Source organism: Lethenteron reissneri, chromosome 16 (genome assembly GCF_015708825.2).
Source record: "Lethenteron reissneri isolate LAM-NWPU_2019-01 chromosome 16, ASM1570882v1, whole genome shotgun sequence".
Lineage (NCBI taxonomy): Eukaryota > Metazoa > Chordata > Hyperoartia > Petromyzontiformes > Petromyzontidae > Lethenteron > Lethenteron reissneri.
Window position 1 is genome coordinate 2,129,936 of NC_083794.1, and position 27,891 is coordinate 2,157,826.

Consider the following 27,891-nt stretch of genomic DNA (forward strand, 5'->3'; position numbering starts at 1 on the left):
AGGCAGGCTGCAAGTGACAGGGCGGGCAAAAACGTGGACAGTGCTCCCGTAAATGACGCGCGGATCGAATACAAGGACAGGGTTGCATTGAAGCGTGATCGGACAGTACAAAAACAGACAGCAGGGACACGCCCTGAGGAGCGCAGGCATGAGCCTTTGAATGGAAAATATCCAAGGGAAACCAAAAATTATGTGGATCGGAGTGCTAAAATGGAGACGAATGTCCATGACGTATCGGGAATGGTGTTGAAATCCAACACACTAGTAAAAACAAAGAGGGCAACATTACGAGGGACAGAATTAAATCGACACACTGACTCGGCAAATGTGCATGTAATCGCAGAGAGAGCGAATGCCTCGAACCAAGTGTCAAAGTGGGTCGTGTGCGCGAATTCTGGTTATGTGCAGCACAATTTTTCACCACACACTCCCACGACACAGAGAGTCAGAGAGGAAACTACAAAAACGAACCCGAAAACCGTGATCGAATTATCGAAGTGATAAGTGGTGAACGAGGCAACATGAGGAAGGTAACGCATAAATGCGTTCGAAACCGCTACCTAGCGTTTCCCAGGATTTAACAAAAACAAAAATGAATATTCGTCGGAGTCATGATGTATCAGAACCGATGTAACGCAATATCGATGTTTAACGCTTGTTTAATTTTCTTTGCTCAATTCAAATAACCATGTTAAGTTGTGACACGTACGCACGCGTTGTAAGGAATAGCAGCAAAACTTGAGGACAATCGATGGTTCATGATGGAAGAAGGGTATACATATTTTTTTTAAAAATAACCCGTGGCCATTTGACCACTGGTCATTTTTAAAAGGGCGGTATGTTGTATCCTAACCCTTCTTCCATAATTGAGATTAATAATATTTGATGATTTTTATATATTATCTTTTTACTTGTTTTTTTTAATGAGTGAAACACACCAAAGCGCACCAAACTGCAAAACACCAGGTGTTGTTAAGTAATGAACGAGAGGAGGGCTAGGATGACAGAATTGCAACCTTGCTTCAAGGCAAAGGCAGTGAAAGGAAGCAGAGGGCCTTTGTCTAAGTCATAACCACAGAAAGCCAGGAATCATCACTGATTGTGTGTTAGGGATTCCGAGCTAATTAGAACACGTGCACACAGAAAGGGAGGTAGAAGCACGCCTTGTTCTCCTGCAGCTGAGGAAACATAGATAAACCCAAGAAGGCCAAGAATTAAATTAAGTGGGTCAGCTCAAGGCTGTGTGCACAGGGGGGGGAGGCAGAGACAGTGCGGGGGTCACCAGAAGTTCGCGTTCGCCTAGTTAAGACAAAAAGCTCAATTATTCTGTATTGCTATTAAAGTAACGTTAAAGTCGGAATTTAACAACAGGGTAGGCTAAAGTTTGATATTCACACCCACTCCAATTAAACCAGGTCACAAGTACGCCTACTGAACCATCACCATCATTAAGTCAATATGAAATGTTATTTCCATACTTTAATGCTTTCTATACAACTCGACCCGAAGCATATGCATGAAAAGACAAAAGTAAAACTTATGAAAAGCCAGGATAACGGGATGAATCACCACCAGGTCGAATATAAATACATAATAAAAAAACGATGTTAAACCCAGGGTCGGAGAGAAAGGGAGATCCCGGCCGTCTTTGTATCCCCGCAGCGCGGGATGGGAGTGTGTGTACGCTCGGGGAGACGCCTCCACTTGGGTCGGGCACCACGATGGGAAACGACAGACCTTGGGTTACATGCGGAATCATGGCTGTGAAATAGTAAGGGACAAATGTTAACTTAAAACTTTTGGCCATTTCTTTGTGCGCCGGGTCGGAGAGAGCGTTGCCCCTCCCTCCAGGTGGTGCGAACAAAGACGCCTATGAGACATTTGTGACGTCTGTGTTTTGGGTTCATGGGGAAGGCCAGACAGGAGATAATGTTGCGCCCAGACAGAGAGACGACCTCGAGGCAATTTGTAACATCTGATTGTTTGCTCGTGGGTTTTATGGAGGGAGTGGGACAACGGAATACCGTGAGTGATGCACACAAGGACATACGGACGTACGGACACACACGTGGACACACCTGCCTACGGACAGATCCTGACACAGCAAAAATCGGAAGAAGCCCCGCCTTGTGGGCGGGATCCAGGGGGAATTTTCGGCATAAAGTAAAGGATCCTGAGCATTGGAAATCAGTGCGACGGGAGGGTCCACTCAGAAGCTCGACCGGGAGGGTCGACTCAGGAACGAGTGTGACGAGAGGGTCCACTCAGGAGTGCGACGGGAGGGTCGACTCAGGAACGAGTGCGACCAGAGTGGGTCCACTCAGGAGTGCGACCAGCGGGTCCACTCAGGAGTGCGACCAGAGGGTCGACTCAGGAGCGAGGGCGACCAGCGGGTCGACCCAGGAGCGAGCTCGACCGGGAGGGTCGACTCAGGAGCGAGCTGCGACCAGCGGGTCGGCTCGACTCATCTTCAGCTCGTCAACCTCTGCCGAACCGGAGGTCTCTGCTGCCACCGGAGTGGTGAGCATCGCTGTTCGACGACAACCCAGAGCTGCACGCTGCGAGCGAGTTGTGGGCGCCACCTACCGACCGGGTTCCGAACTGCGACAGCGTATCAACAGCCATCCGAACCAGTTCGCCACGGTGACAGGGGATCGACTGATACGTATGACGCGCACTGCCCCCTCACCACACGACCACCAGGCGTCTGTTTGACCTAAAGAATCGACTCCGAACACTGACTATTCAAGACAACTCTTACCACTCAAAAACACTCGAACCCATAAGCCATCCGTGGCTGGAAAGCATCGCAACGAGACCGAGTGATGGCCCTCCGTCGTTTATAAGAGTATTCTTAATTTTTATCTTTAATATTTAGTGGGCTGTACTCTTAATCGCATAAATTCCCAACAGATCCATCAATACGAACTGATTCTTGGCACCTCCTTCCGCCGAGCCACGCTCACGTGGGGAGTGGTGGCCCACCGGATCCTTATCAGGTGATCTGGTCCCCAATTAGTAAACTTGGTATAAGATAACGAGCTTCGGAAAAGGAGCACCGTCGCAGGCCCTTACTCCGGGCCGTTCTGTTGTCAGATAACCTGCCGATGTATCTGTTGAGATTGGTGCCTTTAAGAATAATAACTGTTTTTGATTGTGTTTTTTTTATCGCCGTATAATCTTTCAAGTATCTTTCAGTCATAATCGCCGCACGTACTCGCATCCTCTACAGAATATTCAACTGTTCCGTGACCCAAGGTGTTAACAACGTGATAAGGGTTGCGTATGATCAATAAGGAGTGCGGTACTGCGTGAACAATATTGAGTATAATCATTCATTAACGTTAAGGTTTTCTTAGCATAATATTTGCATGTTTTAACGACTCTCTCTCTCACTAAGAACCATCGCGTTATGCGGGATCCATGTGCCGTTGTCAAAGTGAAATCAGACAATCGTTGATGATACTGTATTGATGCCGTATTGACGTTCCGGGATTGAGAGTTCGCATACTATATCATAGTTAAGGTTGAATTAGTAATAAATTGATCAATACAGAAGTGGTTGTGTGATTCTTTCCTGAAATCTATGCATAAGATCTGCTTCTGCGTTGAGATTTGAACTTGGTGACCTTAATAAACACACTAATACATACTCAGTAAATGTTAAAGCGATAACGGGGTGAACCGGGGTCTGGTTATCATAACGACTTGCGTTATCATAATTACACCCACTCGCATAATTAATACGATTACCTCTCGAATTGGCATAATTAAAATGTGCGTAATTACATAAATTAACATATTTCCGGATAATTACACATTTGGCCAAATTTCATTTAATTATTATTATTTCCACTGAATATTCATAACCCACATATACAACATAATAATTTCACCCACGCACGCATACAACATAACAAATTTTCATACCCAACATATACAACATAGCTCGCAAGTCAACTGGACCAACAAAAAACGTCAGCCCCCCTTCGTGAGTCAATAGTAACCACAAAAACTGGAAGACCTCCTGCAATCAACAGCGACATAACAATTTGAAAGACCTCCTCGCAATGAACAGCAACAACAATAGGAAGCCCCTTCCCCTCGCGAGTCAACAACAAGAACCAAGAACACACAAATACATTTTTGACGCACCGTAATGACCCACACCCGGACTATGTACAATACCCAGGAAGGACTCAGTTCAACTGACAAATGCAGCCTGGCTCGTGGCTACGGCCTCTTGTCAGGAGGTGTCGGAATAAATAGAATGACCAGGGGGGTCATTTAAACCTCAGTTTTGAAATGGGTTCTCGTCACCGGGCCCCCAGGCTGAACAAGGGCAGGTTTACCGGGGGCCCCGGGGACGACTTGAAGTTGGCCTAACGGGCGCGGCTCCTCCCAGACAGAAGATGGGAGAGGAAGGGAAGCGGATGTCAGCCGCTCCCTCCCTGTTGGATGGCTTTCCAACGGCGTGACGGACAGCTCCGCCGTCGTCAAGTGCTGGATCCCTGTGGGCGGAAGAACAGAAATCCGCTAAGGCACAACCTCAGTAGCCGCACGCCCGGGCTCGTCAGGTACATCAGACACCCGACCTTGGGGCAGTGGGGATGAAACATCTAGACAAGGCAGAAAATAGGTTTCAGTCGCGACAGGTGCACGTACTGACGTCTGTGACCGACATGGATCCGAACACATTGGGGTCTCTTGACCTCTATCACCTCGACCGGGCCCTGCCATGGTCTTTGTAACTTAGGGGACATGTCCAAGGGCACCTGAGGACAATGCAGCCAAGCGCTCTCCCCGACGTTCCACGGCTTCCCTGACTCCCGGAGCCCTGCCAGTTTTTCGTTGGACGCTTGCCATTTAGCCGAATTCAGATAGGACACCTCCCATGCCTCAGTCAAACGTTTAAGTGTGAGGAGTATAAGTTCCGGCACAGCGGTCTTTTTAGTAAATGAGTCAATATTCAACTGGGACTCCATGGGGGGGGAGGGGGGGGGGTTCACACTCTCTCCTGTACATCAAAAAGAACGGGGAGAACCCGGTCGAGGCATGAGGGGCCATTCTATAGGCCACGAGGGCGCCCGGAACGTGCAAATCCCAGTCGGACTGTGCCTCATTCACCTGCTGGCACAACATGGCCTATTCCGCCGTTCCACCTTCCCATCAGTCTAGGGGTGGTAGGGCGACGTCTGAATTATTTTAGTACCCAATAGGTCGCACACATCCTTCAACAACTTGGAAGAAAAATTACGGCCTTCGTCCGAAAGGAGACGCTCCGGGGCCCCCTTGTCCAAGACATACCCATATAATGAAAGCGTCGGTAATGGACGCAACTGATTGATCCTGCAGGGACCATGCAATAGACCACCATGACAGGTATTCTACTTCCATGAGCAGAAATGTATTTTCTCTCAGCGTGGTGAGAAACGGGCCGAGGATGTCGAGAGCGACAAGCTCGTTTATGCGCGACACCCCAATAGACTGCAGAAGTCAGCCCAGCCTTGGTGGGGGTTTTCGACGCGCACACTCCACACATCCTTGCAGGATGTTGTGGACGTCTTCAGATATCCTGGGCCAGATGAAGTCACGCTTCAAAGAAGACAATGTGTTCTGCACACCAAGGTACATTAGCCGCACATGGGCAGCCCTCATGACTTTATCCTGCAGGACAGTCGGCATGACGATGCATTGGCGCTGCACTTCTACATCCAACCTCATAAGCAGCCCATCTCTGATGACCACCGGGGACAAATCCCCTGGGCACTTTCTGCAGTTCGCTGTACCAACGCGGCAATGCATTTTCAAAAGGGAGGTGTCCTCCACCTGGAGGTGTCCCCACTTGTCGCAAGACCCATGGTACTGTCACGCGCGACTGTCGCTACGGGTGGTGAAACATCCATAGACGCCACCATAGCGCAAGGCACTCTATCACCTACTGGTTTACAACGCCCTGCCCCAGTCAAACACGCACACTGGCCTTTTGACGGCAACCATGACAAAGCGTCCGCGTTACAGTGGCGCAACCCCTTTCTGTAGGTGAATGTGAAGGAGAAATCCTGTAAAACCTCTAACCAGTGCGAGAGCTGTCCCGATGGTTGATCAACTCATAGCGCATATTGCAGAGCCGCGTGATCCATGCGTACCACAAAATGTCTACCAAATAGGTATGGCCAGTACTGCTGCACGAAGTTAACGATGGCTAGCAACTCGCGGCCCGTAACACAATAACGTTGCTCTGCAGGAGACAGCACCTTGCTCCCGTACGCGACCACGCTTTCTACCCTGTTTTCTACCTGCAATAACACGGTGCCTATTCCGGTGTCGCTGGCGTCCATGTCCAGCACAAACGTCACAGAGAAATTGGGGTAGCGAAGGGGAGGCGCATTCACGAGACCATCTTTCAACGCAACAAAAGCGGCCTCCTCCTTCTCCCCCCACTGAAATCTCTGGCCCTTAGCAGTAAGGGCTTGGAGTGGCGTCGCGACTGTCACAAACTTGGGCACAAAGCGGCAATAATATGACGCGAACCCCACAAACTGCGAACCCACCGACTTGGGGGTTTACCATGAGCGCACACAAGTAGTTTTTATGGGGTTCGTGGAAATTCCCGCCTCAATCACAATGTGCCCCAGGTAATGAACCGACTTCTGCAAGATATGACAATTCTGTAGCTTAAATTTCAAATTTGCCGCCCGCATTTTAACAAACACGGAGTGCAATTTCTGTAAGTGCTCTTGAAATGTGCTCTCAAAATCCCACTGGAGTCCCGATAACACCAATTCCATCAGTCGCTGAAACGTAACTGGGGCCGAATTAAGTCCCATCAGTAAACAGTTAAACTGAAAAAGCCCTTGTGGGGCGCAAAATGCTGTTTTGGGCTTTGATCTTTCATCCAACGGCAACTGCCAAAACCCTGACAGCAAATACAAGGTGGAAAAGAATCGTGCACCCGACAAGGGATCGAATGAAACGTCCAGCCGTGGGAGCAGATAAGCGTCAGCCACAGAGACCTTGTTAAATTTTCAAAAATCCACACAAAATCTCATACTCCTGTCCTTCTTCCTAACCAGAACGATGGGTGCTCCCCACAGACTGGTGGATGGAGAAATAATTTCGGTGGCCAACATCTCGTCCACCACCTGATGCACATGGTCCTTTTCCTTCGGGCTAAACCGAAATAAGCTGTATCAATATGATGATGCATCAAAGACGTGCGTCCCATATAAAATTTACTCGCCCCTCTGCTCACTTGTCAAATCCGGGTTCTCAACGCACAACGCATCCATCTACGTGTCGTCCACCGCCACTCCACGCTCCACTGAAACCTCAACATTAGCAGCTACTTTGCTGGTCTCTTCACAACATGCAGCCATCGCATGAGCCAAAACCGTACCCGCCTGCACAACAGCGGTACGCAATCCTGCATTGCTTATCCCCCGATCACGATCGTCTGGGCTCCCACCAGTATGAGACCCTTAACTGCCCTGTTTGACGGGGTCAGGAGAAGCTGCCACGTAGTAACTTCTCGGTCGAGCTGCTTATACAGTCGTAATGGCACGAGCATTTGTGCTCCCAGGGGAACTCAAACAGTCTCCCTCACCAGGGCCTGAACTGTAACATTGCCGCACTCAATCGAGTCGGGGCCGACAAAAACGCCAACCGACACCCCAACGGCAGTTCAACACAACCCTGGACCACAACTCGCCGCCGCAAATTACAGTGCGCCTAGATACAGCACGCTACCCTAAGAGATGTTTTATCGTCATCTTCTGTGGCATGTCCCGTGCCAACGCCAACAGTTCAAGAATCAGAGAGTCCAACCCCGCCTGATCAATTTTAGGGTACGCCGCTTGGCCCAGCGAGATTAGCGCACTGCGGAAGGTGAGGGGCGTCTTGGCCTCCCCCCGTCTCCGCATGGCAAACTTCTGTTACATGTTGGACGGCGGGTCAAAAATATATGCCATCTGCGTGCACGCAATTGCCAACGTTGTCCTCTCCAACGGAGGAATTGCATAAAAGTCGATAAGGCGTCGTCATCTAGCATTGTAGGCAGCGCACGCAGTGCTTCAGCGTTAGTCCATCCAGCTAGTTCGCACGTTGCAGAAAATCTTTTTTGAAAGGCTGCCGAATCGCCCCCAGAGGCAGCGAATTCCCTTACGAATGGCAGCCACTTCCCCAGAGTGGGCATCTCTGACGCCGAAATTGGTGGTACGTCAAATTTGGCGGGAGCGGTTTTTCATCTCATAACGTTGTTAGACCAGAGGACACCAAAAGACAATGCGTATATTATTAGAGTATGTTTTTTGTTTGCATTCTGGCCTCAAGTATTGTGGTTAATGCAGACATGATTCCTTGTAAAAGGTTTCAGTTTGGTGTTTTAACATCTTAACACCTGTTTTATTGCCAGAAAAAAAGGGGAAAACCTATTCTCATATTTTATTACTGGCAAAGGAGGTCCCATGATGTTATTTTAAGGTTTGGCCAAAGTTTGGCATGCAGAATGAATCCTGTGCCCGTAAAAAAAAGCCTGTAGATACTAGGGAAGAACTCTATGGGACTTTCATATTTTGGTCACCATGCAGCCCGTGCCCCTAACACCTGGTATTGTCCGGTGGTCTCCCATCCAAGGACTAGCCAGGCTCATAATTGCTTAGCACCTCAATATCTGGCGAGATCAATGGTGAATCGGGGTGACTTGGTCGTGGGATAAGGGAAACGTTCCTTCCTCGGATATGTCATCATGAAGCGCATTTGTTTTGTGGACAGTGCCTAAAACATCTACTTGAACACGTGGAGACACCGTGGTGCAAATCGCACAAATATGGGGGAATGAGACCTCCCCACATGCGCACGACCCATCTGGAGTGTCAGCAAGTTGCCACCAGGAAGACTCCCTGTCGCCCGCTTCGTTCACACCGCGTCACTTCACATGCAGCGCGCGCACCCCCCGTGTATAATTATAGCATTGTGCACATTGCACACGTCCTAGGTGTGGTGCAGAGGTGCGTGACGCTGGTCAATTTGTAGGATGTGTAAAATTTCCTTAAATTTAGTTTTTTTAAATATATATTGCTGTAAGCACGCAAAGCCCGGTCCAACTCGCCACGATGGTTTGTCTGGGGAGTGGGGACAGAAAAAACGCGTGGGTGAGGGAGGACTTCTGGCGCTTCAAAAGCATACTTAGGTGAGGGGTGGAAGGCTCAATGCCTCAACCGGTGGAGATCTTCCGTTGGGAGGGGGGAGAGTAAGAGGTTATATATATGTATAACACTGGTCAACACACTTTTTCTGGAATAAGGTATTCCAACGGTCTTAAGGTAATTTTGGGGTGCTGATTACAAATCTGGCATCAGTTTTTGTCAATCACATCAGGTTTTTGAGATATCAAATATTGCATTTTAAATAAAAACAGCAAATGTATGCTCATATACGAATAGCTAAACAGACATCAATACCAGAATAAGATAAGATACAATATACAATAATAATGAAACAAACATTTAATGAGCCGTAGCACAAAGTTGTGAGAGTGACTGCATATCAATGTGAGTGAATGCATATTACCATGTAAGAATTGAATTGTGAAGATAAGAAAAATATGTACAAAAAGGTCATTCACAATAGTGATGTTACATCTGCATAAACGACCTCTTCTTTGACGATCTCCGATGTACAGCTTGTGGAATGTCTCTCATCAAGGACCAGCAGTAATCTGCCATCATGTTTGAGTCCCATCGGCCTTGGTAACGTTCTTCCATAACTTGAATGTCTTGATGAAAGCGTTCACCTTGCTCTTCGCTCACGTGACCCATGTTCTCTGTAAACTGGGCCAAGTGACTATGTAAGTAGTGAACCTTGATGCTGATTCTACATCCAAGTGCTTGGAAACTCAAGAGCAGCTCCTCCACAATCTCTCGATAGTTGTCTGCTTTCCTGTTCCCAAGGAAATTCCGCACCACATCAGAGAATGCATTCCAAGCTCTAGCCTCTGTCGCAGTCATTGTTGTAACAAAGTGTGGATCCCTGATGAGTGTTCTTATTTGAGGGCCATCAAATATTCCTGCCTTTTTCTTCTTGGCACTGAGACTTGAAAAGGTTGAACATATATAGCTGAAGCAGTCTCCAGTGTGATCAAGAGCTTTGACGAATTGCTTCATTAACCCAAGTTTTATGTGCAGTGGGGGAAATACAATTTTATTCCTATCAACCAGAGGCTCATTCTTGATGTTCTTGTCACCAGGCGTCAAACTGATTCTTGGTGGCCAGTTCTTTTGAACCCAGTGTTCTAATGTAGCCCTACTGTCCCAGTAGCACAGGAAACGAGGGTATTTGGTGTGACCTCCTTGCTGACCCAGCAGAAAATTAACCATTTTCAAATCAACACACATTAGCCAATCATGAACATGGTATTCCAATCTATCCAGAACAATCTTGATGTTGGCATACTCTTCATTCATTTTTACAGAGTGTCCTATTGGGATTGAACCATATATATTTCTGTTGTGAAGTAACACACATTTCAAACTCCTTTTACTACTGTCAATAAAGAGTCTCCATTCACTTGAATCATATGCGGGCAGTCCCATATTGAGAAGAAGCCCTTCAACATCATTACAATGAACAAGTTGACCATCTGAATGGAAGTACTTTCGCAGTGCTGCTTCTCTGTGACGATAACAGGATACACTAGTGCCAGGTCTGAGTAGTCCTTTCTCTTGCAGCATAGAAGCCAACAATTCAGCAAACTGCTTTGGCAAATACAAATCTCTTACAAGATCATTCAATTCAGGCTGACTAAATAGAGAAATGTTATCACAATCTGCATCAGATGGCGTAGATTCGATCTGAGTATCATCATCATCATCATCATCTGTAGAAGCAGGTAAACTGAGGGATTCAACATCAATCTCTGGTAGCTCAGTAAATACAGGCACAGGTATTTCCTCACAGTGCTCAACTGGTCGTCTGGCAGATGGGATATCTGGGTATTGTAAGTGTTGTTTGTTTTTCTTATTGAAACCTTTTATATTGACAAGGCAGAAGTAGCAGTTATCCAAATGGTTTGTAAGTTTTCTCCAAACCATTGGCACACCAAACTTCAGCTTAGCATTCTTTCCTTTAGACCATGATCGCAAAGTTTCAACACAGGTTTAACACACTTTGTGAGGAGCCCAATTTTTGTCTTGGTCTCCAAGTCGTACTTTAAAGTAGGCAAGATAAACCTTCTTGACGAAGGTATTGATGTTGTGCCTTTGATCTTGCAAAGTGAAGCTGTCACAGATGTAGCAGAAGATATCTGGGTCATTACTGCATTTCCTTCTTTCGAATGTTGTAGCCATTGTTAGATCACGCTCTGCAGAAGAAAAATATTAAATAAATGTGGATATCTACATAAAATGATATTATAACCACACTATCCTAAAAATACAGCACCATATTTTAACACTAAAGCAGTCACTGACTCGCAACAACTTGCAATCATAAGTAACAGAGTTAATTTCGGGTAAAATCAATGAAAATGGGGTATGCCGATAGCATAAAATGAGATGTGATAGAGCAAATCTGAGATCAAATTTGGAATCAGCACCCTAAAATTAGTCTAAAACAGCTGCAAAAGTCCAGGCCAGAATTTTATTTATTTATTTTTGTTGACCAGTGTAATTGATATATGGGGAAGGGGGAAAAGGTAACAAGCATTGTAAGGGAAGACCGAGTGTGTTTAGAGGGGGGGAGGGCACGCCATAAATCATACAACATACATACGGCTATATGTGTGGGGGTGATAACCTCTCCTCAATCCTAGGTCCATATCACCTTAGCTGACAAAAAAGCGATAAAAATCATGTGTGTTTTAAAAGCATTCAGAATTATTTTAGTCGACAGGCCAGGGTGAAGAAGGGGAAATGAGTGTTTGTGTCCTGCGATTGTGAAATCGCATTGAGGCTCGATCCACGTTAAGCATTTGCATGAACGTACGCTTTGATTTCATATTTGAATGTCTACGTGATGCGTGTGTATGTTGTGTGCACAGTGAACATGCACATTTTATTTTTCAGGCGCACTAAGCTCTGAGATTTGATTTTAAAGGTCACATCATGCATGCCCAAAAATGTAAGTGTACACAAAATGAAATGGCCAGGCAATGTATGGCTAGAAATGGCATGGTGACATTAAAGTTCAAGGTTTATTAATTTCCTGATGTACTCACGGCGAATATGGAAACAGCCATCAGATTAATTACAAATCTAACCCATTGGTGATGACTAATTAAGTTATCATGTTGAGTAATGTGCGACGTAATTTGGTATATATCCAGAAGCGAGTAATGCAGCTGTTCACGTGGATTAATTTTTTTATAATTCCCACGTAAAAGCAATGTCGTGTACAACCAGCCGTGGCAGAGAGGGTACAGGACACGTCGTCACTGGGTATGTGCTCACTCTGCCACTGCTCTGGGTTTCGGGTGATCACCTGCAATGCTGAAAAGCCACAGCGTCATGACATTACCTCGAGATGCAACCACACCTGCATGCACATGAGCTGGTGGTAGAGGTGGTGGTAAATGTGATTAACGCTCACTCGTGGGTTAGTTTTGAAAATTAATTGTACGGACCCTTTCTGTGCATACCCTAACCACGGGTGTGTGTTAGATGCCTACCAGCAGGGCATTGAGATGGCACCTGTAGCAAGGAGATTGTTTTTGCGCGGCAGAGAGAGTTGGAGTGTTATTCCTTGCTGCGTGTGGCTTTATGCTGGGCACCGTACTGTTCTCCTGCATGAATTCGTGCTGAAAAGAGTAGCTGGCAGAGATACAAAACAGAGATTCGGAGACACGACGGAGATGCGAAGGGAAAGAGACGCAGAGAGACGAGACAAACAGAGGGGAGTGTCGCCCGCTCGCCCCCCATTGGCTGCGTTAGCAGGGGGATCTTAGACGTCAACATGGTCTGCGTTATCAGTAGCAGCAGTGTTAGGACTCAGGGAAGGGCAAACTAATGGTGTTTGAAAAAGTGGGAGTAGCAGAAGCTTCCCGACTGATTGGCCACTGGAGATGTCCTGCTGACCCCATGCTTATTTGGTTTCTTTCGGTTGCGACAATTTGGTTTGGCACGCGTATGGCGCAGGCAATTATTTGAACGTATTTTGCGGTTGTATTTACTTTACAATTGTTATTGGTTGATATTTCAACTCTATTACAGAATATTGTCACTAAGGCTACCAACAAAAGTCGCTTTCATTTTAACGTATTAATGCTATTCAATCATTATTTTCTCCTGCTTTAAGGAGACTTCACTGCAAAGTTCACATAAATCGTGATGAGTTTTAAAGTAGTGCGATGCTAAGTTATTTGCAATGCCCAATAGCAACAATACTAAGTAATGCAAAGTGATATATCCTATGTATTACAATATCACCTGTGTTGAAGTGTAATCTATTATAGTATAACTTGAGAAGACCACATGACGTCGGTATGAAAACTACGGTGTGCAGGGGCTGCTGACATCGGCTCAAATCACAACCCAGTCGTAAAAATAATTAGGATTGAGGTTGTGAGCAAGTGGTAACTGAGCGAGGGGTGCAGTGGACGGTGACGCACCGAAATGAAAGATTCCTGAAGTGTGACAAAAATATTTTATAACACCTTATAGGTGTTGACTCAGAGCCAGAATCAATATGTGGAGGACATTTAAAAAGGCTGTGGTTGAAACATCAGCAAGGCTTCCTAGGTCCTACTGTGGAAGTGCGAACAAAATAGGTTAGTCCTACCTTTAGAATAACAGGCACGAGGTCAAGAAACTTAAAACATTCTCGGGATGGCTATAGTATTAAAGAAGGATGGGAGAGATTTTCAGGGTTAAGTTGAAAGAGAACAAAATTACATCAGACATTGTGCTAGAAACGGTGTACAAGCATATAACGAAAACATCACTGCACTGCTTTGCTGTTATGATAAGCAAAGCGTTGGTTGTAAAATTAGCCATATATATGTTATAAGATGGTGTTAGCAATGGTGATTGTGATAGTTTGTTATAGTTTATTGTTTTGTGAACGTTTTGGAACAGTTTACCACGAGCAACTAAGTCAGTCAAGGAAGATTTTGGAATGTTCAAAAGTAGTATAAACGGATACTACATCCAACGCTCATTTTCACTATGGGCCATAGAACTTGAATTCAAATGAATGCATGTAACGCATGGCTGCGGAGTGAGAATCAATTATTAGAATGTGCATGTGCACACACGTGTTATGTAATGAATGCTTGTTGCCAAACATGTTTTGTGTTGACGGTACATGCAAACATTTGCAACTACCTCCGGTTAAATGCGGACCACTGACCCTTTGGATTTTCCTATATTTGAAAACGATGGGCCTCTGTGATGTACCTCCCCAAGGCTATCTGTGGTGACAAAGCATACTGCTGTGTCATCATGTTAAAGGGCGATCCCCCCACACACATCGCAGAGATAAGGCCTTAAATACAGTATTCACCTTGCATCATGTTATTTCATCATATATTTATCTGCCCGTGTTTGCATAGTTTAGACGTGATTAAAAAAAAAAAAGTTATATATATTTTTTCGCGAACATTTCTTACAATATATTTGTACACATTCGTTGAAAATGTTGATCAATTCAGCGTTATATTTCGATTTAAAGATTTTGTGACTGCATGGATTAAAATTCTTGGTTCTTTCGGTAAAGTCACGTAGAAGGGAGAAGAAGTTACAGCAGCAGAGTTTAGTGTTAATGCGATTGGTATTACCTTAGAGTCGCGGTATCTCTTCAGAAAAGTGAGAGACTCGATTAGCTGAGCCTTCTTATCCCGGAGTTTGTTGAAGGATTTCAAAGTTATGTGGAATCCCTCCCCGTAGAGGCGGTTAAATTTCGATTTAAAACTTTCGTGACTGCATGGATTCATATTCTTGGTTCTGTCGCCTCTACGGGGAGGCATTCCACATAACTTTGAGATCCTTCAACAAACTCCGGGATAAGAAGGCTCAGCTAATCGAGTCTCTCACCTTTCTGAGGAGATGCCGCGACTCTAAGGTAATACCAATCGCATTTACACTAAACTCTGCTGCTGTAACTTATTCTCCCTTCTACGTGACTTTACCGAAAGAACCAAGAATATAATTAGGCGTTTTTGACGACAGGTATACGGTACTCTTGAAACCCATATCTCCTCGGGTGTTAGATGATTTAGCGTAACGAAGGCGAAACAAAACTCAGGGTATTAAAATGCATCACGGGGAAATTTGTTATTGCGATATCACCGCTGTTATTCAATCTGTGAACAGAATTTAAATAACAGTGAATGGTGCATTTACATGAGGACATACACGCCAGGGATTTTTCTGAAGCGCTGAATTATAATGGGAACTGATTTTGGTTCGAAATATATTTTTTTTGCAAAGTTTCACGAGATTTGTTCTTGCGTGTTTTCAACAATAAAACAAATGACGAATTCAATTTAGACCACAACATTTTGCATTCCATTTCAGGACGATGCAAAATTTATAACGATGAAGACTAAACATGCAAGCTTTTCCCCACACACTGCTGTTGGCGCCTTTGATGCCTGCAAGTAGTGAATGGGGAAAGCTCGGGGACAGCAATGCTCAACAAATAGTCCAATCTGGAAAACCCACACTCGGATTACAAGTGGCTGCGAAAAGAACCCCATGTGGGATACTGACATAATAGTCATGTTTAGTTTTAGATTCCATTATACACTTCTGTTGAGCTTACATTTATGTGACAGAAATCAACGTTATGAAGGTTGTTTGCGTTAGATTGCGTGAATACAAATGTGTCGTTAAACCCACCCACCACCCGACACAGCCAATTAGTAAGGTTTGTCACCTGACATTACCTGCCTCACAATTACACAATTTGACACAATTTCACAATTTGACCCTTTACGGGTGGCCAACTCAGCCCACAATCTCTCTGGGGTGGAATAGGTTATTACTTCACCGTGGACCCTCATCAAAGCTGCATTTCTTAAATATATGTTTTAAAACACTTGAAGGTCAGTTGAAATGCCTCACTGTATACCTCACCGGCACACCTCATCCAGCTGCATCATCACAATGCTAATGGGGCGATAATTTTGGTCCCCTATCCTCAAAGTTGTCTGTCACCATAATTCTAAAACAGATGTACCATGGTCGCAATTTCATGTAACTAGACTTTCTACAGCCTGGAAATTGTAATTAGTGTCCAGTCGTAAGACACAAGTGGATTTTACTGAATTGCGCTGCCAGTGTATGCAATTATTTCGTGTCGCTTTTATCAGAAATGCCACACGACGTGTTTCAAATGGTAATTATGGGACTGCTGCCCGAGAGCAACCGAGGAGGGCAGGCAGGTGCGCGTGTGCAACTTAAGGTTGCACGAGTAAACCGTCACCTCATTAACGGGAGATTCGGTTGCAGACGGGGTCGGTCCGGGGTCGTGCGCTGGCACCAGAGGTGTCGCCTTGGAGACGTGCGATGAGGAGTGATTGATGGCCTGACAGGCACCTAAAGAGACACAACGGAGGAGCTGGATAATTGGGAGGAGGATATAAGGGGGTGCGTGAGAGCAGAGCGGGAGGTTCGGGTTCTGGGACCAAGGTGAAGACATCTCACTGCCGCCGCTCAAGCCGACGGGCGGGTTATGGTTGATCCCCTCGCCCGGATCGGACGAGTGAGTGGGTCTGAGGGAACGTAGACGAGGGCAGCGGTGCAGAAGGAGAGCAGCTGTGTGCAAGCTCTGTGTGAGCGAAGCCTCTGTGTGAGCGAAGCTTCTGAGTGAGCAAAGCCTCTGTGTGAGAGAAGCTGGGTGCAAGCCTCTGTGTGAGCGAAGCTGTGTGCAAGCTCTGTGTGAGTTGCTGTCCGTGTGCGGAGCTGTGAGTGCGGAGCTGCTGAGGGGAAGAGCTGCCGCAGGCAGGACAACCAGGTCTAAAGTAGATAGGGGAAGTTGCTTAACAAAGTGACCGTATAGACCAGGGGTCGGCAACCTACGGCTCCGGAGCCGCATGCGGCTCTTTACGGGCTGCTTCTTCACGATGAGTACGTATGTACAGTATGTACTCAGATGCATTGCGGCTCTTGAAATACTGAATTTTGTACCGAATTGGAAAGAAATGGCTCTTCTTGTTATTTTGGTTGCCGACCCCTGGTATACACAGAGATAGGAGTGCCTACAGCTGGTGCAAGAGTAGAGTAATGAAGTGTAAGCAGGTGACTATGAACAACGTGGCCGACTGAGTGATTCTACACAACACTACACATGTATATAGCCAAGAATTGCAACTTAGTCGGATAAAAAATAAAACCCATAACGTAATGCTCCATCGCATACCGAATAAGGGGAGGTTAAAGTGATCTTCAGGTTAATTGAATTTAAAAAAAAACTGAATTATGGAAACACTGATATGATTCTAGTGAATATAACATTAAATGAAGGTCGTTTATCAGCAATTTTATATTTTGTTAAGATCTCCGTGCATGTATTTCATAAGAAACCAATCAGACATAGTTAATAGCTCTTTGTAATTGCCAATTAATTTAATCATAACTGGACCAATCAACTTCAAGGACAGTGCATACATTATCAGAGTTATGTTTTTTGTTTGCATTATGGCTGCAGGTATTGTGGTCTATGCAAACATGACTCCTTGTAAAAAAGGTGTCAGTTTTGTTGCCAGATAGAAGGGTAAAAAAACAATTATCATAGGCGATAGCCTATTGGAAAAAAAACGTAAAACGTATATGCTATCTAAGAATAGGTTTTACTCTTTCTGGCAATAAAAGAGGTGTTAAGATATTCACACCCCAAGTCTGCATGAACCACACGTACTTGTGGCAAAAATATGCAAACAAACATGCTCTGATAATATATGCATTGTCTTTGAAACTGATTGGCCAACACCAAACATACTTCTTTATGGCCTGGTCTCACCAGTGTCAGACCAGAAAACAACGCCAAAAGGTGAACAGTACAAAGACAATCCACGTTTCAGAGCACTTATAGCTCGGGTCGAGCAGTTACATCTATGGTGGGATACTACAGGTAGTCCTCTACTTACGGTGGAGATGCATTACGACGACCCCATCGTAAGTCAAAAATATTGTAAGTCGAAGATGGCCGATCCTACCCAGGAGTCTTAAAGAATGGTGGTAATTTAGCAAAACGGTGGTAATTTAGCAAAACAGCAATTTACAGTACCGTACTGTATAAACTATATACTGTATGTATTTATTAATTACAATACTGTATTGCACAGTAAAATGTAAAGTAAAAAAAACAACTAGGTAAATTCTTAGCCTACCTACATGAACTGCTATTTAATAGAAAGTTTTTTCAGGAAACAATCCTATCTGCATCACACAAGGCGTACATCCCGGAAGCGTCCCAACGTACAGTATCGTACCTCGTACGCTGCTGCGTTTGCCTGCCGCGCGAAATTTAGAATATTTTACAATTTTGTCGTATCGCTGTCGCCATCATAAGATCGAAATGTCGTAAGTCGGACCATCGTAACTCGGGGACTGTCTGTACTAGGTCAGATCTTGGAGCTCGGGTCACATGAGCTGGTGAATCTGGCAGTGGGTAGAAAGCATTGGCAACGAGGCGTGGTGGCTTTCGTAGCTTTGGTCGTGATGAAACATTGTTCTTAGCCTTTTCAGGATAAAAAAAAGAAAGTTGTGAAGCTTCATTCATCAAACCTTGAGGGCTTGTGCATCAGACGGGCAATTGGCAATGTCTCTGTCACATTTCTAATCACACGTCTTTGACATTTTCTGAGGTATTCACCCTTGACAGTAAACTATAACATGCATTATTTAGCGTTCATGTCCCATAAAACTGCCGCGGCAACAACACCAACAATGCCGCACTGCAAACCAGTAAACCCAGCTATGAGTGCCAAATCACACTATGTGAAAAAGTACATAACTAGTCACCAGCAGACATCTGATGTTCAACATCCTAACCACTGAATATCACATTAAAAATGTATATGTTTAATAAATATATGTCATGATTTGTTCTGGGGGGTGTGGCGGGGGGGGGGGAAGGAAATATAATTAATTGTGTTTCATACGTGAAACAAATTATATTTTACGGACAATGCAGCAGTAAAAGAACAGCATAAAGAGCTGCATGCTGATGACTTCGTTACTCGTTGCTTTGGCCAGCTGCTGCATGCGATTTGAACCATTTTAATGATTGATTTTTAAGATGGGAGAACACAGTTGTACTTATTCACATATGTCACTCGCGTGCATTAGTCTTCGATATGCCTGTGTGTGTGGGCTTGGGCATTGTACACTGCGTTTGTATTTTCATGGAGGGTGATTGCATAGTGGGTGGCCTAATGCGCTAATATTTTGGTAACTGATTCATGGTCATGCACACCACCATCGGCAATTGTTTTATCAACTCTGCTGGGACCTCTTTTAGGATGACTCAGCCTAAATTAAGGACCTTGTGCATTATGGTCCACACAAGCACATGGGAGACAATATGAATGGGTTTGGGACTGGAAACATTTTCTTTAGAGTATTTGGCTGCTATACATTTTCACTTGATAAACCACTTCGTTGAGCTATCATTTATGGCCAAGTCCCTGCTGAAAAAGAGCTGTATAGCTCAGTGGGCATTACCTGGTAAAATATCAATAGTATAGTTAATTCATTTTCTCTTCATGTGTGAAATGTAAACATATCTCAAGCCCCCCCCCCTCCCCATGTTATCCTGGTTGTGCTGTTGACGCCATGCCATGAGAAGTAGAATCCATCCACATAAGCCCCCTTGATTAAATAACGAAGTAGATATTACGGAACTTCTTCTGAAAACCCTTGAAGTGACCTCTTCCACAAATTACGGTGGGCAGCACTTTCCTACCCGCCCTGCTCCATAGTAATATCAGTTATATGACATTAAAACCATTTTTCTTCATTTTCAGAATTGAAATTTGATATAGCTGTGGCCAGTCTGAAATCATCATCTCACTGAGCATGAGAAACTGATTTGAGCACCGGATTCAAACTCAGGATTCCAGTGGTGCTATCTCAGCGCTCTCACCTTTGAGCTACCCAGTGTCACAACAAAGCTTCATGGGCCACTAACAGTACCGGTTCAACAGCTTGCTTCGATAAATAGCACATCCAAGGCATTGGGTGGTAGTGGAGCACAGTTGGGACACTTGTGCTTTGGAGCAAGAAGAGCCTGGGTTCGATTCCCAACTCAGGTGCCTTGTGGAGTTTGAATATTCTCCCCCTGTTCTGCATGCGTTTCCTCCTCATGCTATAAAAAAGCACAACACAATGTAACTTTGATTGGCCAAACATCCGAATGCTTAACAAATACTTGCAAATGACTCAATTGGGATTACGAACAGCAAAAATTTGGCAGGATTCTCCTGACAAAGGGTAGGCTTTCCTGGATAAATAAGAATAATAATGCATCTACTTTATTGCCATTATCATATTATGTATTGTTATCTGTATATGAAGATAACTGGCTGATTGCTCAGCTGTTATAGCACCTGGCTCGCGACGATAAGGACATGAGTTAATATCCCAGTCGAGGGTTAATTTTGCCTTTCATCGCTTAGGGGCCAGTACAATGATTACTACATGAAGAGAAGTTAATAATAGTTGTGATTTATATTGACTCGTCCACGGCATAGTAATGTGAAATTTGCATTGGCTCGGGGCTGAATAAGATGAGAAGCACCTAATGCTCATTTCAGCAGGTAACTGCTTTGATTTTCAAATGAACATAAAGGTAGATTGCAAGACTAAATTAACGTGGTTGTTAGTATTATATGAACGGTAAGTATATAACAATGTATTGATTCATTGAATCACATAATTATACGCGAAGAAGTATACACATAAGATAAAAAAAATTCGAATTGTTTCTTTGTTAGTTCATATGGTCACTGTAGCCGCTCATGGTGCTATGATGCACCACGATGCTAATACATATGAAGTGATCCCTGTATCACATTGCAATGCAATCCGCTAATGTATGTATATTGAACTTCTTTCACACCGTACGCAGCCAACCCTGTTAATCGGAGGTGTGGGGGAAGGACAGAAAACTAAACACGAAAAGCAGTTCTAAAGAAATGCGTTTTCAATTTAGGCTTAAAAGTGCATCGCTCAAGTGGCTTCATAATTTCGGAATGAAGAACGTCCCCGAATGACGATGATGACATGAATTGTGACGATGATGACATGAATTGTCATTCGGTGGTTCAGTTATGGATTTGACGCAAGTCGTACTCCATAGTTCTCCTACATGTGTTCGGGTTGTACCTCGTAATGCCCGGCATAATGTCTGATGTTTCACTCCCAAGTGTTGGGAGCTTATTCAGGAAACGATCCTGTAGCTCCCCCGGTTCAATAGTGTTGCTGCTGTCGTTTGCTGCTTCTGATTGGCTCAGCTTTCCTGCGCAGGCCAGGCTGCTTTTTTTTGGCTTCGTCTGGGAGGAAAGGGTACTAGTTAACAAGGCTGAATTACGTGAAACAATAACACATTCACGTAGCAGTTATCTGCCACAGAGCTTAGCTCATCTCGCCACTGTGTGTTTGTCAGCTATTTTCAATTTCACGTGGCCGACAGAAATTTTAACTTGGCAGATGTCCAGTGGTGTTGGCTGGATATTGTCACATTGACCCGATCCCCCCGAAGATACCTAGCCACTGGGACACACGCGTCTGCCGATGCTTAAGTGACACACATCATCTCCAGCCCTCACTCTTTTCTCCCAGCTTGCCCAGCCTTTATTTGTGCGTTACACATATCGATTTCCATCCACCCAATTGGTCGGCACTGTGGTGGAGCACAGGACTCATGATGAGAAGGTCATGGAATCGAATTGGCTCTCGGTTCCTACTCAGTGGGAAAATGGGTACCGCTTTTTGAGAAGATAACAGTGGTGGTCTTGGCGAAAGCGTGGCTCTTTTCTGGCTCTCGTCATGTGTCCTGATGGTGCCAATAGTTAGACCGCTGAGACACTATCGAAAGACTTTGAATTCGGCACGCACCGAATTTATTTACGTGTTTCAGCAGTAAAAGTCGGCCCGAGTTCAATGTAATGTCTGCAAAACGTATTTAAAAGTCTGGGCGATTATAATATATTCAGTCCCAGTCAATTTGAAAGTACCACGTTTGAGTGTGGTGCTTTGGACTAAACGAAGCGATGCATGTTTACGTTCTCAGACCCCCCCCCCACCATGGACAAACAACCCAGTTATCGCATTCAACTAAAATCCCTCATTAAGAATGTGTACTTCAATTGCAGGAATAGTGTAACAGACCAACCAACTTGTTGTTTAGCGAAAAAAAGTATGCAAATGAATTTAGAAAGCAAGCTTATTTAATATACGTTTTCGTGAATTATATCGAGTGCCATTTACGCAGCTTTTGAGACAAAACCATTATCAACCATTTGGATTGCCTTCATAAAAATGAAATGACCAATTTGTAGATCAAACGTTTAGTGTGTTTGCAGTATATTATTTCAACCTTTGTGAGTAATATAAAGTAATTTACAGGATGATTTTATTTTTAAAATCACCGCGAAATGTTATTTAATGATTACAGTGCCTGCTAGCATATTAAACAAATAAATTAATACTTCAAGCATTCAGCTATAACTTACTATGAAATTACCAAACAAATGTTTTCTTTCAGTCTTTAAAATAAACAATACACGGAATGCAATGTTTGTATGAAGAGCTAACACTGTGTACTTGCATAGAAACGAGTTCATGTGAACACTTAGTTGGTACATTTTTTGTTATTGAAATCAAAAACAGATTTGCATCATGTAACACCCAATGTGCTATTTTACAAAAAAATTAAGCACTTAATATTCAAGGCACTGTGACGATTTTTTTACAGTTATGAATAGTGAGTGAAATTATTTCACATTAGTATCCAACAAATCAATGTGGGTACATCAAATATTTACATCGACCTATCTTGATATCGCTCCAGTTGTGGAATTAGCACGGTGGGCTACGTATGGTGCGAAAAAAGTTCAGTTCAGTTCAACATATCAGCTCGTATTGCGCTCAATTAAAGACATCACGTGAGCATTGTGCAGATTTTTGACCAATTACTTACTCGAGAAGAATTTGGAAAAACATTCCTGGAAAAAAACGTTTAGGACTCCAGAGGCTTTGTTAGAGATCCTGTGACGCTATTGGAGAGAGAGTAGGCCATGTGTGCCAGTGTCACCGTTACGTTTGAACAATTACCTGCACATTACATACCTATGGTTAAAACGGATCGAGTGTTGCCTCACTGGCCCTACTGGCACACGGTAACTGCCAGTAACAATATAGCACTTTTGTGGTAGCCTTGCGCTATGAAGATGGTGCGAACACCAATTCTACCAAACTCGTGTTATCGTTATTGCCAATAGCCTTAGTGAAAATTCAGGCTTTCAGGGCAAGGTGGGACTTGTTATTCATGGGAGGCTAAGAGAGAATCACCACTGCACTGCACGTAACCCACATTGATGGGCTTTTGTCAACGAAACACAATGACTTGTCATCCCACCTATGCCATTCTGCACACAACCCTTCATTGGTCTGAGCCACTTTGGCAGATCTCTCGCATATCTCCTCGGTAATGGATAAAGGGTCAGCCCTGGATTGTCTTGATTACGCCACTGCTGGCAGAAGGGATCCGAATAGAGAGAGCTCTAGAGAGATCCGATAGATTGGTGCCACAATGGCCAGACGTATTGGAAGAGGTGAGAGTATCCACCACTTGACCCCACCACACGCAACCTGCCCGGCGGATGACTCTGGTTGAATCCATGTACACTGGGAGATCGAACCGGCGACTCCTGCATTTCAAATTGAGTGTGTGGACCGTTACACCACAGAAGCATCCCTGCTAAGTTCTGCGATATTACTTTAAATCAGAGGGGAAATTGGTGAAATTGGCAGATTTCTGATCAAAATGCAACAATGTTAATGCAGTAGAAAAATCAATTATATGAAAAGCACTTTAATAAATGAAGTTTCACTCTAAATGTTTGAGTGACTTTCAATCCTGCGTTGTGATTACTGCGTAATAGCTGAAATTTCCTGTAACAGTGTTAACTCTTGGATAAGCATTTCAATCATTGCATGATTGTCCAGGTACATCCTCCCCACATTACTTGATACATTTTTTTATCTGGTCTAACGTTGAAAATTTTCAAGCCCTGTGTGAGCAGTGGTCAGAAGTGAATATTTCATGGATTTATATTTGTAATTATAATAATATTTTGATTGTGATTACAACACTGTACAATAACACATGTGCAATGTTAAAAAAATGCTAATTTATTTCAGTGGAGAGTGGCATCTTGGTGATTGTTGCTGGGCCTATAGCTGCATGATTTCATAGACATTGCACATTTGTTAAGGAAGTAAATGCTCATTTATGGTTAATTGTATTGCAGTTACACTGTAATTACTGTCTTAGAAGGTTAGCGAAAATTGCAGTTTATTAAAAAAACTTTAGTTCGTTCGTATGTTTATATAAAATCTTGACTTAAAGCTTTCGTGACTGCAGTAATTCATATCCTTTGGGTCTTTCGGTAAAGTCACGTACTGTAGATAGGTTAAAAGAAAATAACAAAAAATGACGACGTTTCGATCACAACACAAGCGATCGTCGTCAGGAGGAGAAAAGAGGAAAGCTGCTGAGGCAGACTGTTTTAAAGGTTCAAAATGGATGTAGCCCAAGGGTCATCAACGAAGTGGGCGGGGCTAGTGATGTTAATGTGAGAAATTAGCATGATTAAACCCGTTTCTTGAGCACAGTGAGTTGATGGTATGAGTGGTCACTGACCTCATTTTTGACCAGGATAGGGCATATTCAACAGAACATGGAAACAGTGTCCCTATAATAAGAGTGTAGAAGTAAGTCTCCAATGCCAATCCTGCAGCTGTTTTCTGCCACAAGCTATCGTGTGTAGGCCGAGTTTCTTTTGCTCCGTACATAGCTAACCATGCTAATCGGAGGTGTGGGGAAGGACAACAAGCTAAACACTAAAAGCGATTCTCATGAAATCAGTTATCAATCGAGATTTTAAAGTGTATAGCTCCCAGTTGCTTCCTAATATCGCGCGACTCACTGTGATAAATGCTTCATGCTTCATATTATGACATACAACCAATAAAGAATCGCAGTGTACATGTAAAAACCAAACTACCATATTTATCATGACATGAATGAGTTAAAGTTTATTTGTTTCACCAACCGAGAACTAAAGAGATCAGGGTCGTATAATTTTTAAGAGTGGGTCAGTTATTTTGTTTGGAAGATTTTGTTATTCATCATAGAAGTTTTTGGGTTACATCGCATAAATATAAATGTTTTTTTGGGTTAGATCATGTAAATATATAAATGTGTCGTTAAACCCGCCACCACCCACCACAGCCACTTAGTAACGTTTGTCACGTAAACAGAACATGCAAATTCGTTATTAGTACAGCATACCAGTGTCTTGGAGACCAAATCCACAACATTTACAATCTGAGTACAACGTTTCGCCAGTAATTACAACTAGCATCATCAGGTGACAGCCAGAGTTGTGGAGAAATTACTCCTGTTTGGGTCTTAAATACTCATATTCACGCGATCTAACCCAAAAACCTCTATTATGGGATAATGCTAGTCGTGAAAGCCTACTACTACTATGAGGTGTTAAAGGTTTTGTTAAGTGTACTCCCCCCCTGCCCCCTCTTCTTTTTCCTTTTGCTCCTCTTCCCCTTGCCTGCCCTTTCCCGTATAACAACCCAACCGCTACCCGCTGCTCGCAGTCCCTGCCTACGTGAGTGGGGCAAGTGAGCCCAATATCGCCCCACCCCTTCCCAGGACTCAGGAATACTGAGTTCAGACTTTGGTCCATTGAATTTCTGTACCCCCCCCCCCCCCGGCCCTTGTTAAGTTCGTGCCTTTTACCGGGCTCTTGTCACATTTTTAAAAATAAGAATAAGAAAACTAATTTTTTAATAGCACATAAGTGCATTTTCAGAGATATAATGATAAGTAACAAATAACATTGGTAGAATATAACAACGTAAACAAATAAGAGTGACCCAGTGAATGTTCTCATTTGAAGACGATCACTTGAACTTCCCACAGGCACTACCTGTCACCCGCGTCGGGGTTCCAGAGTTTGCAGTTCCGCATGCTCGAGAACAAGATTGGCGTTCCGGACAGCCTGCGCGTGCCGTACAACAAGCGCCACTACCGCGACAGCTTCCGGGGAGAGGAGTTTGAGAAGCTGCGCTTGTCGGAAATCGAGCCCACGCTCCTGCAGCTCGTTCAGGTGAAGGGGGCTCAAAACTACTAATGGCCTTCGTATTTTTTTTACTGTCGGTGCAGCAAATGCTTGGCACCTTCAAATTCACCGGCGTCGTCGTTGAAAAAAAAGTAGCACAAACGTTTCGGCACTGTTCAATTCGAGTTTCACGGTAGAAGCGTGTCGGTGGGTGCCTACGTAACCAGGATTGACATTGAATGCTAAAAGCCCAGCGTTTAAACGCTTCTCGCCTGTGTACGTGTATTTGCATGTGCGTGTGCATATGTACGTACTGGGGAGTGATAGTATTAGGGGTTAGCGCGCTGCGCTACGAACCCGGCGACCCGAGTTTGATTCCCGCTCATGTCCAACACCAGTGATGCTTATCTGAACCGCTCCTGGGCCTCTCCTAGGTCGACTCAGCTGCGGCAGAGCACTACACTCACAATTCGACAGTTATGAGTTAAAATACAGTTGTTGAATGACTGAGCCCATCGTTGTATTTACTGTATGTTGAACTTCTTTCACACCGTACGTAGCCAACCGCGCTAATTGGAGGTGCGGGGGAAGGACAACAAACTGAACACAAAAAGGAGTGCTAAAGAAATTAGTTTTCAACCTAAACTATTTAAAAATGCACAGCTTCAGCGGTTTTCTGATATCGGAAGGAAGAGCGTTCAAGACGGCCACAGGAAGGCATCTGAAAGAGCCGCAGGATTCGGTGGCCATCTTTGTTTATTACTCTGAGGTTGATCAAATCCGGTACCTATTTTGTGAGAAGCCAATAGCGAGACGCCCCATTGTAGACACCTCCTCATATAAGCATGGAGGGATTTTTACTCTAACAAAAAAAGGATGACCGCTGTGGATACAGAATAACTCAATCAATTAATGTAACGGGGCGAAAATTATGCCACCATTAGAATATTACGAGCGATGGCGATGAAGTGCATTAGATGTAACTCAAGAGCTGATAACCGAAGTAGGATGATAAAGAACTGCTATTGTGTAGTGACATTTCCACAAGTGTTTTTTTTGTGCATTGTAAGACTGTTTTTTATTTTCATTAAAACATGATTGTGGGCTCTTAATAAAATTCACGTCACCAGCACTTGCTCTCATGTGCTGCATTCTGTAAAATAATGTTTCAGGTCAAATCAAATATCAAGGGAAATTTTACAGGAATGTATAACCAATTACAGTTGTTAATGGCCCACATAATAGCGTGAATTTCTTGGATGATTCTCTTAGGCAAATGCAGACATAGTTTTCTACACTTGCTAGTGTTCAACATACTTCACATGCTTCTATTAAAAGCCACACTTTGGCTAGAAAAATAATGCTTTAACTCTCTCATGCATGAATAATTTAAAGCAAAATAATGTTTCATGGTTTAATATGATTTCAGTAAAAGGAACTCTGAAATATTTTTAATAAAAAAAAAACTAATTTTTCACATAATTCGTGTTCACTATAAGTGTGTCAGCAAGGACTGCATACATTTTGCCTCCATATTCAAAAGTTTTTTTTTTATTGTTGTCAACAATTGTGATTAATTTGTGTTCTTT

General features: G+C 43.9%; 1 protein-coding gene across 1 annotated transcript in view; it reads left to right on the forward strand.

The window, feature by feature from the left end:
• Positions 1-27,891, forward strand: part of TDO2 (tryptophan 2,3-dioxygenase) — a 130,869-nt gene that overhangs the window by 50,054 nt on the left and 52,924 nt on the right. Inside the window, exon 6 of the mRNA XM_061552202.1 lies at positions 26,164-26,350. Coding sequence (XP_061408186.1) covers positions 26,164-26,350 — 187 coding nt within the window. The remainder of the gene's footprint in view (positions 1-26,163; positions 26,351-27,891) is intronic.